This window comes from Aethalodelphis obliquidens, unplaced genomic scaffold, assembly GCF_003676395.1.
Source record: "Aethalodelphis obliquidens isolate GAN/ISIS:26980383/991018 unplaced genomic scaffold, ASM367639v1 scaffold352, whole genome shotgun sequence".
In the NCBI taxonomy this organism is placed as follows: domain Eukaryota; kingdom Metazoa; phylum Chordata; class Mammalia; order Artiodactyla; family Delphinidae; genus Aethalodelphis; species Aethalodelphis obliquidens.
In genome coordinates this window covers 4,986-20,374 of record NW_020838266.1, presented here as the reverse complement: position 1 = coordinate 20,374, position 15,389 = coordinate 4,986, and the positions used below count along the sequence as shown (strand labels likewise).

Sequence of the window (15,389 nt, the reverse complement as noted above, 5' to 3'; positions counted from 1 at the left end):
CTTCTGGAAGCCTTTTGTGTTGCTGGTCTGAGCTCCAGGAGAGCCCTGGGCTGGGAGTCAGGGCCCTTAATGTCTGCAGGGAGAAGTCATCAGGGAAGGCTTCCTGGAGGAGGTGGTACTGCAAAAGAAAAGTACTCAGAAGTACCTCCCTGCAGACATACATATAGAATGACCCCCCACCCCACCCCCACACTTCTTTCCTTGCTCTAGTAATCCCCCCCTTTCAGATCTGTCAGGAGGTTTTCATTGCTCCTAGCACAGTGCTTGGCACACCCAATAAATGGGGGTTGAATTCATTTGAATTCCAGTCAATCAGGAGAGGTAAGAGAAAGAGAGATGAAAGGGGTACCAGCGGCTTTCCAGAGATGGGGGCCACAGCTGGAAGAGGTTCTTTTCCAGGAAGGCCTGCAGATGGCAAACAGCTGGCCAAGGGTGTCTGTGACTCACCCCACTCCCACAGGCTGGTGGATGCTGCAGTCAGGCTGAGGCAGGAGTCAAAGGCCTAAAGGAATTTTGATAAGGACAACACAAGCCCTGGAGTATTTCCAGAATGCAGGAGGTTAAGCGTGCGGGGAGCTGGGTCAGGACAAAGCTGGGTCAGGGCAAAACTGCCTGATTATGTTACTTATTTAATTTGTTTGCCTGGATAAAATATTCACGTGGTACAAAATTCAAAAGGTACAAAGAAGGCATCATGAAAAGTCTCCCACTCTCCCATTCCTGCCACCCAGGCCCGCTCCCCAGAGGCAGCCTGTGTTTCCAGTTGCTTCTACAGAGATCCTTCCTCTCCTTTTCTCCACTTTTTTTTTTTTTTTTTTTTTTGCTGTACGTGGGCCTCTCACTGTTGTGGCCTCTCCCGTTGCGGAGCACAGGCTCCAGACGCGCAGGCTCAGCGGCCATGGCTCACGGGCCCAGCCGCTCCACGGCATGTGGGATCTTCCCGGACCGGGGCACGAACCCGTGTCCCCTGCATCGGCAGGCGGACTCCCAACCACTGCGCCACCAGGAAAGCCCCCATCTCCCCTTTTTAATACAGGATGCATGTTAACCCATGCTGTCCTTTACTTTCGTTTTTCCCTTAACATGTCTTTGCAAGCATTTCATATTGGCCCATAAAGAGCTATTTTAACCTGCTGAATCTAGCCCCCCTCGCTCTATTACGGGAACTCCTTATAATCAAGTCCTTGGGGGCTTCACGAATTGGGCACCTGAACTTGGTGGGCATCCATTCCCAGGCCTGATTCTGAACTGGACTCTGCACATAGCAGGGTTGGGGCACAGCAAAGGGTTTCTATCTCCAGGCCTCAGTTACCAAGGTAAGAAATGAAAGGTTCTCAGAGTCGTCCAGTCTACCTCCCTTGTATGAGGCCCAGAGAGGGAAATGACTCACGCAAGATCACACAGCAAGTCAGGGCAGAGCTGGGGCTAGGCCCTGGGTCTCCCGTCTCCCTGCCAGTCTTTTTCTCACTCTTCTCAGTAGGATAATCATGGGGATAAACAGCAGCTATTCTAAGTCTGAGCTTCTGTGCACAGGAACAGACAGGAAGCCAAAAACAAAGGGCTTCAAGTTCTGTGAGGGGAGGAGGACCCACAGAGTACCTGGGAGCTCCCTGGCTAGCGAATTTGGTGCTAGGTATGACCCACCCAGAAGACCTGACTAATGGTAATAACAATAATAGTGGCAGCTACCACTGTCAGATGCTTACACTGTTGGGTGCTTACATGACTTGTCCCTTTTGAGCCTCACAGGGCCCTGCAAGAGTGTCATCAGGCCCATTTCCCCCTGCTGGATATTGAGGTGCAGGAAAGGTAAATAATTTCATCATTTGTGAACATCCCCCAACCATGAAGGGGCAGCGCTGGGATTTTAACCCAGGTGTGTTTCGCTCAAACTTTCCACTGGGATTATCAACACTTATCCATATATTCGTGCCATTTTTCAGATGAGAAAACTGAATGCTTGGGACAAACCCTCTGCCTGAGACTACTTTTGGTGTACAAGGGCCCAAAGCAGGAAAAAACTTCCGGTCCCTGTGGCCCACAAGAAGAAGGCCAAACCCTCACGGGTTCCTCCCTTGACCTTTGATGCTCATCGTGACCCTGCCTCAGCCCACCTGTCCCAGCTCATCTCCTGATGTTCTGGCCACCACCCTAACAGGCCACCCCCTCTCCTTGCCTCCACACTTCCCTGCTGGGACACTTTGGGTCAAGTGGAAAAAGTCAGGTAGAAGAACTAGGTCCAAATATCCGTTCTGTTACCTGCTGTGTGACCTTGGGCAAGTCACTTCACCCCTCTGAGTCTCCCTTTCCTCAGCTGTAAAGTGAAGAAAGGTCTAAAGCCTAAGTCTCAGCCTAGCACCTGCCACACTATAGACTAATTAATGTGCGATATTTGAAGGAAGGAGGGAAGGAAGAGGAGTATTTATTGTGCCCCCAGCGTGACACTGAGGAAGACACAGTGGATAGTGTGGTGAACACGCTGCTTCGCTGGAGATTTTTCTCGAATGGGCTGCGGATGTGGTTAATGGCAGCAGGCGGTGAAGTAACTGGGGCTTTGCAACCCTGGGCAAGATTCGCCCCCACCCCCACCCCCACGCCCCACCCCCGCAGCAGAGCCGATGACCTTGGGCCAGGAATGAGGGTGGGGAATTACCCTAATGTGACAGCAGAGGAAAGGAGACCTTCCCAATCTGCCCTCCCCCACCTCCCACCCCATTCACTCAGCTGCAAGTGGTGGGAGCCTGAACTCCCCTTTTACAGGCCACCCTGGCTCTCCCTTGCGTCCCTAGCACTTAGCAGTTGGAGGAGGCGAGGCCGGGGGCCCTCAGAGAAGGCGGTGAAAGGAGAGGCCGTCACAGGCCTCACGCCGCAGCGAGGCCCAGCCCAGCGGCCCTTGGCAGTGCCCCAGCCTCAGGCGTGCCCCTCGGCAGGGAAGGCCTGGCTGGGCCTCTCTCCTGCCGCTCTCTGTGGGATGAAGGGCAGAGCAAACGCGCCCCAGTCTCGCTGGTCCCGCCTGGACGCTCCACCTGCCAGCGCTTCTCAAACCAGCAGCACCTGATGTAAAAGGAGCGGGAGGGCGCGGGGAGGGGAGGAAGGAGGGGGCCGCGGCTCAAGGACTACCCAGAGGTCCCCTCGACAACCCCTTCGGGTCTCCATTGTTTCCTTCAGAAACCTTGGGAGTTTTGCTTTGCACTCCCTAGTACCTCAGTGTTGGTTTTCCTAGAACCCGATTCCTTCCCCTCCTGCCACGAAGGGTGGGAATAAACCTGACTGCAGAGAGGGTACCATTCCTTTCTAGCCGTGGCATCCCTCACGCCCTGGCACAGCCCCTGTCCCACAGACACCCTCCTCCCTCCATACAAGCCAGCCTTTCCTTCCTCTCTTCCCAGATCTTACCCCGCACCGCGTCACCAAAGTCCTCTGAACCCTGACCTCCACTGTGCATCACGGTCATTTGTTTCTCTGGCTGCCTCGGCCTCCACAGTGGCCTCCCTCGAGGGCGGGGCCGCAGACTGCCTCCCATTGTGCCCCGGCCCTCAGCACAGGCCTAGCGCTTAGGTGGACCATGCGGGGGAGGGATGAGAGAATGAATGAATGAATGAACGGGAAGGGTGGCGGCCTCTCGGGGGCTGTGGTCGGCCTCCCAGAGGTGTTCCCATCCTAATCCGGGAAACCTGCAAATATGCTGCCTTATAAGGCAAAAGGAACCTTGCGGGTGTGTTTAAGTTAAAGATGCAGCGATGGGAAGAAATTCCGCTGCGGACCACAGCTTCAGCCTGGGCCTGAACGTTCTGCAGGCCCTTCCTGATGGCCCGCCTTGCCGATTTCAGACCCGTCTGGACAGCTCCCACAGCTGCAGGAGCCAGGTCCTTACCATCGGTCCATCCATCACTCAGTACTGTCCACTGAAAAAGAGCACACCCTGAAAGGTGAGAATTATGTTATATTCTGTGACCTTACTGAGACCACAGCCCGGGAGGCAGCCTCTCGGGTAGCTCTGAGGGACTATTGCAAAGAAGTAAGGGAGGAGCCAGGATATAGGAGTTTTTGCTGAAAACAAACGAACAACAAACGAACAACAAAAAACACATGTAGTCGAACATCAAAAGATTACTGCTAACCAGAAACTTATGGTTTCCAAAGAGGAAGGGGCATGGAGGGATAGGCTAGGAGTTTGGGATTAACATATACCCACTACTATATATAAAATAAATAATCAACAAGGACCTACAGTATAGCACAGGGAACTGTACTCAGTATTTTGTAATAAACTATAAGGGAAAAGAATCTGAAAAATAATATATATATATTCTTTTTATATATGTAAATGAATCAGTGTGCTGTATACCTGAAACACTATATATATATTATATTTTTTAATTTATTTGTTTGCACCAGGTCTTAGTTGTGGCATGCAAACTCTTAGTTGTGGCATGCATGTGGGATCTAGTTCCATGACCAGGGATCGAACCCAGGCCCCCTGCATTGGGGAGCACAGAGTCTTATCCACTGCGGCACCAGGGAAGTCCCACTGACACAATGTTGTAAATCAACTCTAATAAAAAAAATCCATGAACACAAAAGCCAGAAATTTCTATGTTCGCTTTCTGGCTGTGGTCCCCTTGGGGTGATGGAGGCCTTTGGTGAAATGCTCCGAGGGCCAACATGGAGGGATAAAGAAATATAAGAGCAAGAGAGATCACATCTGATGGTATGTCACAGCATCTCCCATCTACACACCAACAACAGGCATTTAGAGGGACAGAGGATGAGGTCAGTGCTGGGTCAATAAACTTGGCTCCCTGATCATGGGATTGTTGGGCAAATAAAAAGGTTTTAGTTTCCTATTAAGGTTTCTAAAAACTACTGCAGTGGAAATTGATCTAGAGAGATGAACACAAAAGGTGACATTTATTCTGTGATTTTTTGAAATAATTTTTGAACAGGGGTACTTGAAGTTTTGTAACTCAGCTCGAGCCAAGAGGGAGTATTTAGGGATGAAAATTACAGGGTTTGAATACAAGAGGGTTTAAGGATTTCTCTTCCGCTAGGAAAATAGCATGGTCCAGCCAACAGACCAAAACAAGAGTCAGAGAGAACAGCCCAGCTTCCCCACTTTTATCTTTTTATCTCACTCTCTTTTTCCCTCTAACAAGGTGCCTCCGCACCTTGGCCCTGCACAGCTCGGGGGGTGGGGGGGTGGAATCCAGCCCTACTGCAGACTCTCATAGGTGTCAGTGAGCTCCTCCAACTTCTTCTCCAGCTCCCGGGCCTTCTGCCTCAGCCTTTCAGCCGGCTCCGTCTTTGCCCCCTCATACAAGTGCTTTGCCTCTTTCACCAGTAAGTCCACTTCCATCAGAAGGGAGAGACCTGCACTGGCCACACCCTGAATCCGGGCCTTTTGGGTCATTGCCAGAGCCGTGCCTCCAAAGGCTTTCTGCACCTGCTTGCCACGTTTCACTGAGACTTGCCCCGTGGTCGTGAAGCGCTTAGCACTGGCTGCTAAACCAGGGTTGCCTTTGGCCACCTTGATAGCACGGACGTTGTTCTCAATGCCTTGCATGGCTTGGAAGACTTTCTCTACAGAGGAAGTAAACTGGGCTGTGCTGTTAGATACAACCCCCTCAAACACCTCCTCTTTGCTGTCGGCCATTGACGTATAGCGACTGGCTTCGGTTTCTAATGCCAACGTGCTTACACGTTCCACGATGGTGGTGGATACATCGGTCACAGCAGCCGCTGCTCCCAGCCCTAACCCAGTGGCTAAGAGTGCCAGACTGGCCCCCATTGTCACGGGTGCCAGAGACAGACCAAGGATGGTCAGGACACCAGACACAGTGCCAGCAGAGTGGGCTGCCACATGGGAGATGGTGCAGTCCCTGTGGAGCTTGTCAGCCTTCTCTGCGAGAGCATAGAGCTTTGTTATGCCCTCCTCCAGCTTCTCCTTCATCCGAGGATACTCCTCCAAAAATCTCTCCCTGTCCAGCTGGTCTTCTTCGAGTGTGTCTTGATCGCCCATGGCCAAGTCTGTTTTCAGCTCATTCAGATATTCACGTAGTGTATCTGCCTCTTCTCTGTAACAATGAAGGTCAAGGGATTAGAAAGATAGATTGCTCGTCCATAAAATAGGCTCAACAAGATCTATCCTACATAAATTATAGAGATTATAAATCAAATAGAAAAGAATTTTACAAATGTAAATTTTTTTCAAAATTTAAAAATGTTTTGTACCTTGTAGATGCTCCGTATACTTATTCAATCATGGAATAAATTAAAAAAGGTCATCTTAGGAGACTCTGTTTTTTCCTTTCTATCCTTATCTTTATTTAAAAAAATTTTTTTAACATTTTTATTGAAGTATAATTGCTTTACAGTGTTGTGTTAGTTTCTGCTGTATAACAAAGTGAATCAGCCTATATGCATACGTATATCCCCATATCCCCTCCCTCTTGCATCTTCCTTCAACCCTCCCTGTCCCACCCCTCTAGGTGGTCACAAAGCACCGAGCTGATCTCCCTGCGCTATGCGGCTGCTTCCCACTGGCTATCTATTTTACATTTGGTAGTGTATATATGTCCATGCCACTCTCTCACTTCATCCCCTTACCCTTCCCCCTCCCCGTGTCCTCAAGTCCATTCTCTACATCTCCGTCTTTATTCCTGTCCTGCCCCTAGGTTCATCAGAACCTTTTTTTTTTTTTTAGATTCCATAAATATGTGTTAGCATACGGTATTTGTTTTTCTCTTTCTGACTTATTTCACTCTGTATGATAGTCTCTAGGTCCATCCACCTCACTACAAATAACTCACTTTTGTTTCTTTTCATGGCTGAGTAATATTCCATTGTGTATATGTGCCACATCTTCTTTATCCATTCATCTGTGGACAAGGACACTCTTAAGATAGGGATTTGATAAAGACGCCTCAGAGGCAGGTCAACACAATCACTTCCAAAGAGTAGGCAGAGTGGGAACTCCACAGAGAAGCACAGAGAAGTGAGATTGGAGCAGGAAAAACCTTCATTCAGAGAACCTTAGTGTGTAGTGAGGAGTCAGCCTGCTCTTTGCCCTTGGCTACTGGGAAGTGGTCCCTGAGCCCCTAGAATATTCTGGCTGATAGGAGTGTCCTCGTCTGCCTGGGCCTTTAGCCACTGGACAGGCTAACAGGGTGACATGTGATGGGGCCTCTGGGTCACGTGGTACCACATCTGACCTCTGGAGGAGCTGGACACTAGGGCATTAGTCTGACCTCCGGGAGGGCAGGAGACAACAGCTCAGCTGTGCGGGCAGCAAGTGACTGAGCCCAAATAAAACTCCATACGCTGAGGGTCCTGTTGAAAAAGGTTCACTCCTCGGTCAAGTTTCAGTCAGGCTCTTCTTAGCCCTCTTCTCCAATAGGCCTCAACCTCTGCCCTTTGTGTCTTGTACTTGACGGCCTGTATTGCCCAGTCCCAGCAAAACTTCGTCCAAGTCAGTTTAGTGAGAAGCCTTCCCACTGTTTAGATCTTATCATGTTTGATATCTGATCAAACTCCTCATCTCCCACCTTTGATGCATACGTCCTTTACTTGCTTTTAGCAAGAATCCTGTCAGCAAATTTCAACAAGAACCCCCCTGCCCTCGATGTCTCCTTTCAGTGATTTTCCATCCCACGCCCCTCACTCTGATCATTGGCTACCAATCCCCACTCATCTTTGCTGCGTTCGGACGTGCGCCCATCTGTCTCCTCTGCTGCGATGGTCTTCATGCCTATCACGATAGTCCTGAAGAGACTCTCCCTTATCGTTTTAACAAGAGTCAGAATATATTTCTTTAAACAGGGTGAACGTCCCTGGTGGGCAGTGCTCCGTGTGCCCTGCCACACACTGAATCCAGGACAGGGACACGGCCTGAGGACAATGGAAGCTTCCTGTGTGAAACCCGCCCAGACTCTGCCCTGTGGCTGATGGGAACCAGCATCCTTCCCTGTAATAAACCGTAACTGGGATCGTGACAGTTTTCAGGGAGTTCTGTGCCTCCTTCTAGGGAATTCTCACACCTGATGGTAGCTTTGGGGATCTCCCAAATTTGCCATTGGGGTCAAATGTAAGGACAGTCCTGGGGACTGTGCCCTCAGCCTCTGCAGACTGGCTAATTCTGCATACTTAGAGGTTTTTTAAACCTAAAATCAGAGCTAGAAGGAAGCTTAACGATCATTTTGCCTGGCATCTGCTGTCTTCCAAGCCTGATGCCCTTGGCCTTCCCAGCTGAAGGTCACTAGGTCCCTCTGCTGCCCCAGTTGACTGGGAAGCAGGTGATATGCTATTAACCCTCGTTCCCCTTGGACTCTCCAGCCCGCCTCACTGATTCCTGACCCATCGCCCAGCACCCCCGACCTCTCAGGGGTCACCAGCCTAACTCATACCTTAGCTGGTGACAACCTCACATGCCTGCACACCAAGGCCATGTGCGACTTTATGGAACCTCTCAAAGATTCAAGAGACTTTAGGAAACATCCACATGAACTGCTAAGCCTGGAGAGACCTGCATTCGCACAAGCTGGTGGAGGAAGACTTTTCCTCTTTGGTGGGGACTTGTGAAGTCTCGTCAGAATCCCTCAGATGACACAAAATCGGCAGCCACTCATGGTGATGCTGGAGGTCTCACTAAGCCACACGGCCTTCCCACTGGTCAGGGCTACTCTATGTAGATTGGAAGAGGGTCCCAGATGGCAATGGAGAACCCCAGGTCCCAGGCAGGGTGTGGAGGACACAGTCACCCAGGACCCTCTATGCTCAGCATGAGGGGATCGAGTCAGGGAGGGAAGGAATGTCCCCTCTCCCACTCACAGGACCTCTGCTAGGGTCACAGCCCCTTCAGTTTTGTGTCCTAGGGACCCACTCGCCTCACTCTAGTCCTGGCTCTGCTGCCCAAGCCTTCCTACTAGTCCTCCAACCTGGACCCCTCTGCTCCATCCTGACCCCTGGGTCCGACCCTGGTCCAGGCCTCCCTGGGCCTTTGGACGAGATGATTGCACTTAGTTCCCCGCCTCTGACCCTGCAGTTCACTCTAAGACCATCAGATTGAATTGCTATTCCCACTGGACACATGACAAATCTGAGACTCCAGCCCTTAAGGTCAGAGTCCCGGAGCTGGGCAGGGGTAGAGTCAGGATCCAACCCAGCTCCATGCAATTCCACTCCAGCCTCTCTGCCTTACGGGCCAGCAGGATCCCGCAGTGTAGGTACACTTCCTAAGATGGAGATTAAAAGGGCTCCAGCCAGAATCCCCGGGAACACAAACTGATGGTGTCAGGATTTTCTGACTTGTCCTAAATAGAGTCCTGCTTGGGCCTCATCTCTAGGAAAAAGACTCTTTGGCCCCATCTCTTCCCAACAAGCTTTTTAATAGTTAATATTAATTGAGCACCTACTATGTGTCAGCCATCATGCTAAGCACTTTGCATACATTTTCTCAATTTCCTCACAATAAAATTGAACAGATGAAGAAACTAAGGCAGAGAGTAGTTCAGTAACTTGTCCAAGGTCATAACATGCCCCTTCCTTGCAGGTTTCATCTCTTCTCAACCTGAGGCTGTTCACTGCCAGCAAATGACAAGGAGGAAACATTCCCCACGGAAACTTGAGAAGGAACATCCTCGACCCCAACCACAGGATCCTGCCTGGAAGAGGTGTGTCTGCCAGGAGGAAACGAGCCTGGGGCATGGGGCTGTGGGTGACATTTCTGCTGCATCCCTGCAGGTTACCTGGGCAAATCAGCCTCGGCCACAAATCTCTTCCAGCCTTCGTCTTCAGTGAGCAGGTGTTGCAGTTTTTCCCTGCTCACTCTCTCCCGGAAATACTTAATGACATCTTTTTCTTTTTCCTGCTTCACTGAGGGAGAAAGGAACCCAGGGCTTACATGGAGGGAACCCACAGCACTAACTTTGCAGGCAGTTGGATAGAGCCCGGGTCTTGTTGCTGAGATGAGGACCTCCGGGAGGCCTCATTCCGATTACTATTCCCTGGGGTCTGAGGTTCTCTGTTAGTCCAGCAGTTTGTACTCGGAGGTCCCACCACAGGAGCTCAGACCCGACCTCCGGCCTGGGAACCAAGATCTCACAAGCTTTGCGGTGTGGTAAAAAAAAAAGAAAGAAAAGAAAAGAAGAAAGGAGTAGTACAATGTCAAAGAATCAAAAACAAAATAAAAATAGAAAGATAAAAAATACATTAGGAAAAATAAAACTATAATTGAAACAACTGCAACAAGGTAAAATAAAACCACAACAGAAAAAAGAAAAAAAAAGGGGGGCGGGGGAAACAAGCCCAAAAGAGAGAACAATAACAAAGTATAAAGAATAAAATTAGAAAAATAAAAGATTTATTAGGAAAAATAAAAATATAAAAGAATCATCAACAATGAATCAACAAGGTAAAACAGAACCCTAATCTAATAGAGGAAAGGAAAAAAAGTCTTGGCTGTGGGGGCGGAGTTTAGGCAGGGGTGGAACTTAGGCAGGGGTGGGGTTTAGGGTGGGTCGGGAAGTAGGGGGGGTGACGTTTGAGCGTGGGGCGGGGCCTAGTGGGAGGGGATATAGGGATATACTATGCGTATAGCTGATTCACTTTGTTATACAGCAGAAATTAACACAACATTGTAAATCAATTATACTCCAAAAAAGATGTTAAAGGAAAAAAAGAAAAAAAAAAGAAAACAGTATTTAAAACATCACAAAAATGTAAACCCTCTGATTTTTTAAAAAAATCTAAAGTAAATTCATTTATGTGCAAGTCCTGGCTTTCCAATTCTGATTATTTTGGAGACTTTTTAAAATTGAAGCACAGCTCATATACAACATTAAATAATTGATAGGTGTAAAATACAGTGATTCAAAACTTTTTAAGTATGTATTTCATTTATAGTCATTATAAAATAATTTTTATCTTTTAAAATAAAACACTTTAAATATGAGAAGTAAATGTACTTGTTAACCAATATAAAAATTAAATTACACTGCTAGAAGTTGGGAGGTGAAGTCACTGAAGGGAGGGGGAGGATTAATACTTCATTTTTCAAAGTGGGGAGTCAAGAAGTACAGGCTCAGGCTTCCCTGGTGGCGCAGTGGTTGAGAGTCCGCCTGCCGATGCAGGGGACACGGGTTCTGTCCCGGTCTGGGAAGATCCCACATGCCGCGGAGCGGCTGGGCTCAGTGAGCCCTGGCCGCTGAGCCTGTGCGTCCGGCGCAACAGGAGAGGCCACAACAGTGAGAGGCCCGCGTACTGCAAAAAAAAAAAAAGAAGTACTAGCTCCATTTGAGGGCCTAAGAAATGAAGGTGTAAATAAAGTGCTTACAACTACAAAGTTTTCTATTAGAGGATATAAAACTAGTGATATAATGATACTAGGAGAAGGTAGGGAGGGATATAAGAAAAAGTAGGAAAATGAATGAAATCATTATCTTTCCTGGTAAAGTAAATAAATAATATAAAAATTTTTAAATCAAGAAAAAGAAAAAGACAATCCCTAACATCTATTAGCTATTGTGGTTGATGACTTCCCACTTTGTACCAGGCACCATTCTAAGTGCCTGGTATGCCTTCACTCACTTCTAGTTCTCACGACCCTGTAAGCAAGGAAACGGAAGCTCAGAGAGGTTAAGTAATTTACTCAAAGCACCCAGCTTGCGCTAGGGCAGGAATTCAAGTCCAGGTTCCTGTCTCCAGAGCACACACTCACACTACCCTCTCTCCCAATGTAATAATATCATTTAGAGAGATCGATTAACTGTCTAAAGAAAAAGCTTTTCCTTGGGAGGTAATGAGCAGAGCCCTCTGTATGAATTGGTTTGTTTTAACCATATGCACTTATTACTTTGTATTTTTTTAACTTTAAGAAAGCAGAAGTCACTTTAGTAAGTAAGCCACAAGAATGGGTTGGTTTCAGGCACCACCACCTTAAGGATGATGGAAGCAGTTGGATCAAGTGCCAATAAGAAATGAGCCTGATGTGTCCTGATGTGACAACGGTCAGTATAGGAGACACGTTCGTGTTGATGAAACCAAGCTCTCTAAGAAAAGTAGGGATAAGAACAGGGGTTCAAGCAGAATATCAGAGTGAACTGTCACCTTAAACAGATACATTTTCCAGCAGCATCTTGCCCACCCACACAGGCACCCATGGGCTTCTGTCCACTCAAGGGAAGCAAGACTCCTTGCAGGGGAAGTGAATTCCACGGGCCGGCATACCTGCTACTCCAAAGGCAAGGATGCTCTCGAAGATGTTCAGAGCAGTGTTTAGAAGGGGCACCCACGTATAAGAATAATAATAATAATAGATAATGATTACTATGATCATGCTTTTAGGCCAGGTTGAGTCTGTGAAAGGCCATGAGTTCATAATAATATTCAAATGAGAAGAGTTTAGATAAAGCGTGTCCAAAGAGGGAGATACAAAGGTCAAAAAAGGTAGCTATGCTCCAAAGAGGTGAGTATAACGGGAAATATTTCACTGTTAATTGAATTTAATAAGAAGAGGAGTTTTAAAGTGTATGGGGATATTCCCTTCTGTTTATTTGCATGACTATTTATAAAGGATTGAGGAAGAAAACAAAGAAACAGCCTCTGACAGCCCAGGCTGGCCTGGTATCACAACAGGGCGATGCTATGCTCCGGTTGGATGTAGAGACTCTCAGAGAACACCAACCTCAGACCACGGTGCCCTGAGAACATGAGGAAATGAGACAGCAAACACTCATCACTGTGCTGCCCCCAACACAACACTCCCTCCCTTGGCTGGAAAGCGTGACTGTCCTTCTTTACCGATTAGACCTTTCTCCTCACTCCGTCTCCCCTCTCCATAGATGGATTTACTGAGACACCTTCAGTGTGAACTGCCCCCCATTCTCTGCAGCACCCGATCTACAGAGGCCCCATTTCCTTAGAGCCTCCCCCAAATGACCTGACCTAAGCCCCAATCCTAGAATCTTTCTTTCCAACGCCTTCTTTCTGCGATGCCCAGGGTTCTCCCTCAGGAAGAGTAACAAACAGCTTGTCCACTATGGGAGTGTGCCTGAGGCTGCAGGCACTGACAGTGTGGGTGGAGAGAATACACACAGGCAGGCCGCCAGGGGTAAGGTTGCCTAAAGCAGGTTCCTTTCGCTTTCCAAGCCGCCCTTGCTCTGCTCACTCCCCGGCTGGTCCCTTTCCCGCTCCTGTGCTTTGTTCTCAGACTAGTTCTTAACAACACAGTGTTCCTGTGTCCTTGGATGCTTTCCTGCCCACCTGCTCTCCTGCAGTTCCACCTCCTCCAAAGCCACTCGCCTCCCCCCTCGACCCTTCTGCCTCTCGTCTCAGGGCCTGGACGTCAGGTATGTGTTGCTGGGCCCCTCTGCGGCGAGGGGTGACTGTATGACCCAGTCCTGGCTAACAAGGCACAGAAGAACTCAGCAGAGGGGGGCCTGGAGGCTCCCTGCTGTAAGGGACAGGTGGGAGAGGAGAGCTGGCTCGTCCCCTGCCTCCTTCTCTGCCTCGAAGCTGCACGAGCCCGGGAGCCAGGGCAGCCAGTTGAAATCGTGAAACACAGGAACCAGGAGGCAAGGAGGGGGCGGAGGAGGGCTCGGGCAGAAAGCCTGGATCCTGGATGACTCCAAACACCTGTAAACGGGGCTGCGCCCTCGACCTCCTCCTTCGGTCCTTCTCTGCCGCTCTCGGCCTGGCCCTGACCCTCGTGTGCAGCCCCAGCTGGGTGTGCATGCTGGACGGTGCTCCCTCCTGCTGGATTACTCTACGTGGCGTCCTCCTCCGTTAGCCTCTGGTCGATAACTTCCCGGAATAGTTGTTGGTGGGAGAAGCCTGTCCCCACCCAACTGCATAGCCAGACACGCCCTCCCCTCCCTGGGAGCCAACAGAGATTCTCACCAAGCACCTCCCTGCATGTAGCTGCAGGGCATCCTGCTTGGTCAGGGAAAGGAGGGGTTAAGACAGGATCAAGTTCAGAGTCCTTAGCCCAGCCTCCAGGCCCTCCTACTGCTCTAGTTCCGGTCTTCTCACCACTCCCTGCTTCCCTGGGCCTGGTCCAGGTGCCTGGAGGACTCCCAGCTGCCTGGCCTCGGATTCCCCCCCAGCCTCCGGGCATTTGCTCAGACTGTTCCTCCCCCTGCAATGCCTTTCCCCACCTGCTTTACCAGGTGCAAGGTTACCCGTTCTTGGAGGCCCAGAGCCAAAGCCTCCTGCCGGTGCTTCCTTCCCCCAATTCCTCTCCAGGATCTCCTGGAATGTCGCACTTTCCTGGTCGTGGTTCTATTTGTGTGGAGTTTCTTCAGCTCTGAGCACCCCTCAGGGGCCCTGTCTATTCTCTGCTGCACCTTCTGCTCTAGGGCCTCCGGGGCACCCTCCGCCCTCCCAGGCACAGCCTGGCTAAAATAGGAGGTGTGGGACCATTACTGGGATTTGAAACAACCAGCTTCTCCATGACACAGCACAACCCCAGTTCCACCCGCGTGAAATTAGAAAGAAAGGGAGGGGGAAGGGGGAATAGAAAGAGGAAGAGGTGGAGGAGAAAAAAAAAGCTTCTAATCAATGAAGGATTTAATCCCAAAGGGATCTGATTTAACCAGAAAGAAAAAACTACAAAGGTACTAAAAGAAACATTGAAAATAATGTTGATTTATGGAAACCTTTCTAATTCACACAGAAATCCCACAAGCTATAAAAGAACTTCTGATCTATTTGACCTCTTGAGAATTAAAAATTATAAAGGACACCGTAAACCAGGTCAGAAAACAATCAGAGACCAGCAGGCACTGTTTGCAATACTTACAGGAGACAAAGTCAATATCCCCAACACACAGAGAGCCTACAAGTCCACAGGAAAAGGCTGAAACCAGTTTTTAAAAAATGGGTAAGAGATACGAACAAACAATTCCAGGGGAGGTGACTTGCCCAGGGTCACAGAGCTCTCAGTAGGCAGAGTGGAGGCCAACAGCAGACCTTGTGACACAGATATGTCAGGGGTGGGGATGTGATTTTAATAACCCAAAAGTTTCTAGGTGTGTCTCTGCCTGTATACACGCATAGATCTAAGCTCACGCCCTACCCCCCCCCCCCCCGTTACAGTCACATGTGATAAAAGAATTTTCACATATTGAGATATAGGGAGGTGATTCTGGCTTTTACATGAGTTTAATTGACTTTATGCTAACTAAAACATTTGTTTTTGGCCTATCAAACATACACCATACATCGATTTTAGTTATTAAAGAAGACGGCGCATTGACCAGAAGTAAAGAATGTCCCTGCTAAAAATAAAGATGAAATGCCTCCCTTCCTGGGAAGCCAGTGCAGTGTTCCTTCCATGTTAGGATTTCCTTCCTAGGTACCAAGGCCATACTGACTCGCTGTGTACATGCTGTTCT

General features: G+C 49.1%; 1 protein-coding gene across 1 annotated transcript; it reads right to left on the bottom strand.

Moving 5' to 3' along the window:
* Window positions 1–4,892: 4,892 nt before the first annotated feature.
* LOC113616692 (apolipoprotein L2-like) lies at window positions 4,893–14,291 on the bottom strand (the record flags this gene model as incomplete). Its single annotated transcript, XM_027100089.1, has 2 exons — window positions 4,893–6,074; window positions 14,175–14,291. Coding segments are annotated over 2 exons (979 nt in total), but the record flags the coding sequence as incomplete, so codon positions are not given.
* Window positions 14,292–15,389: the final 1,098 nt, after the last annotated feature.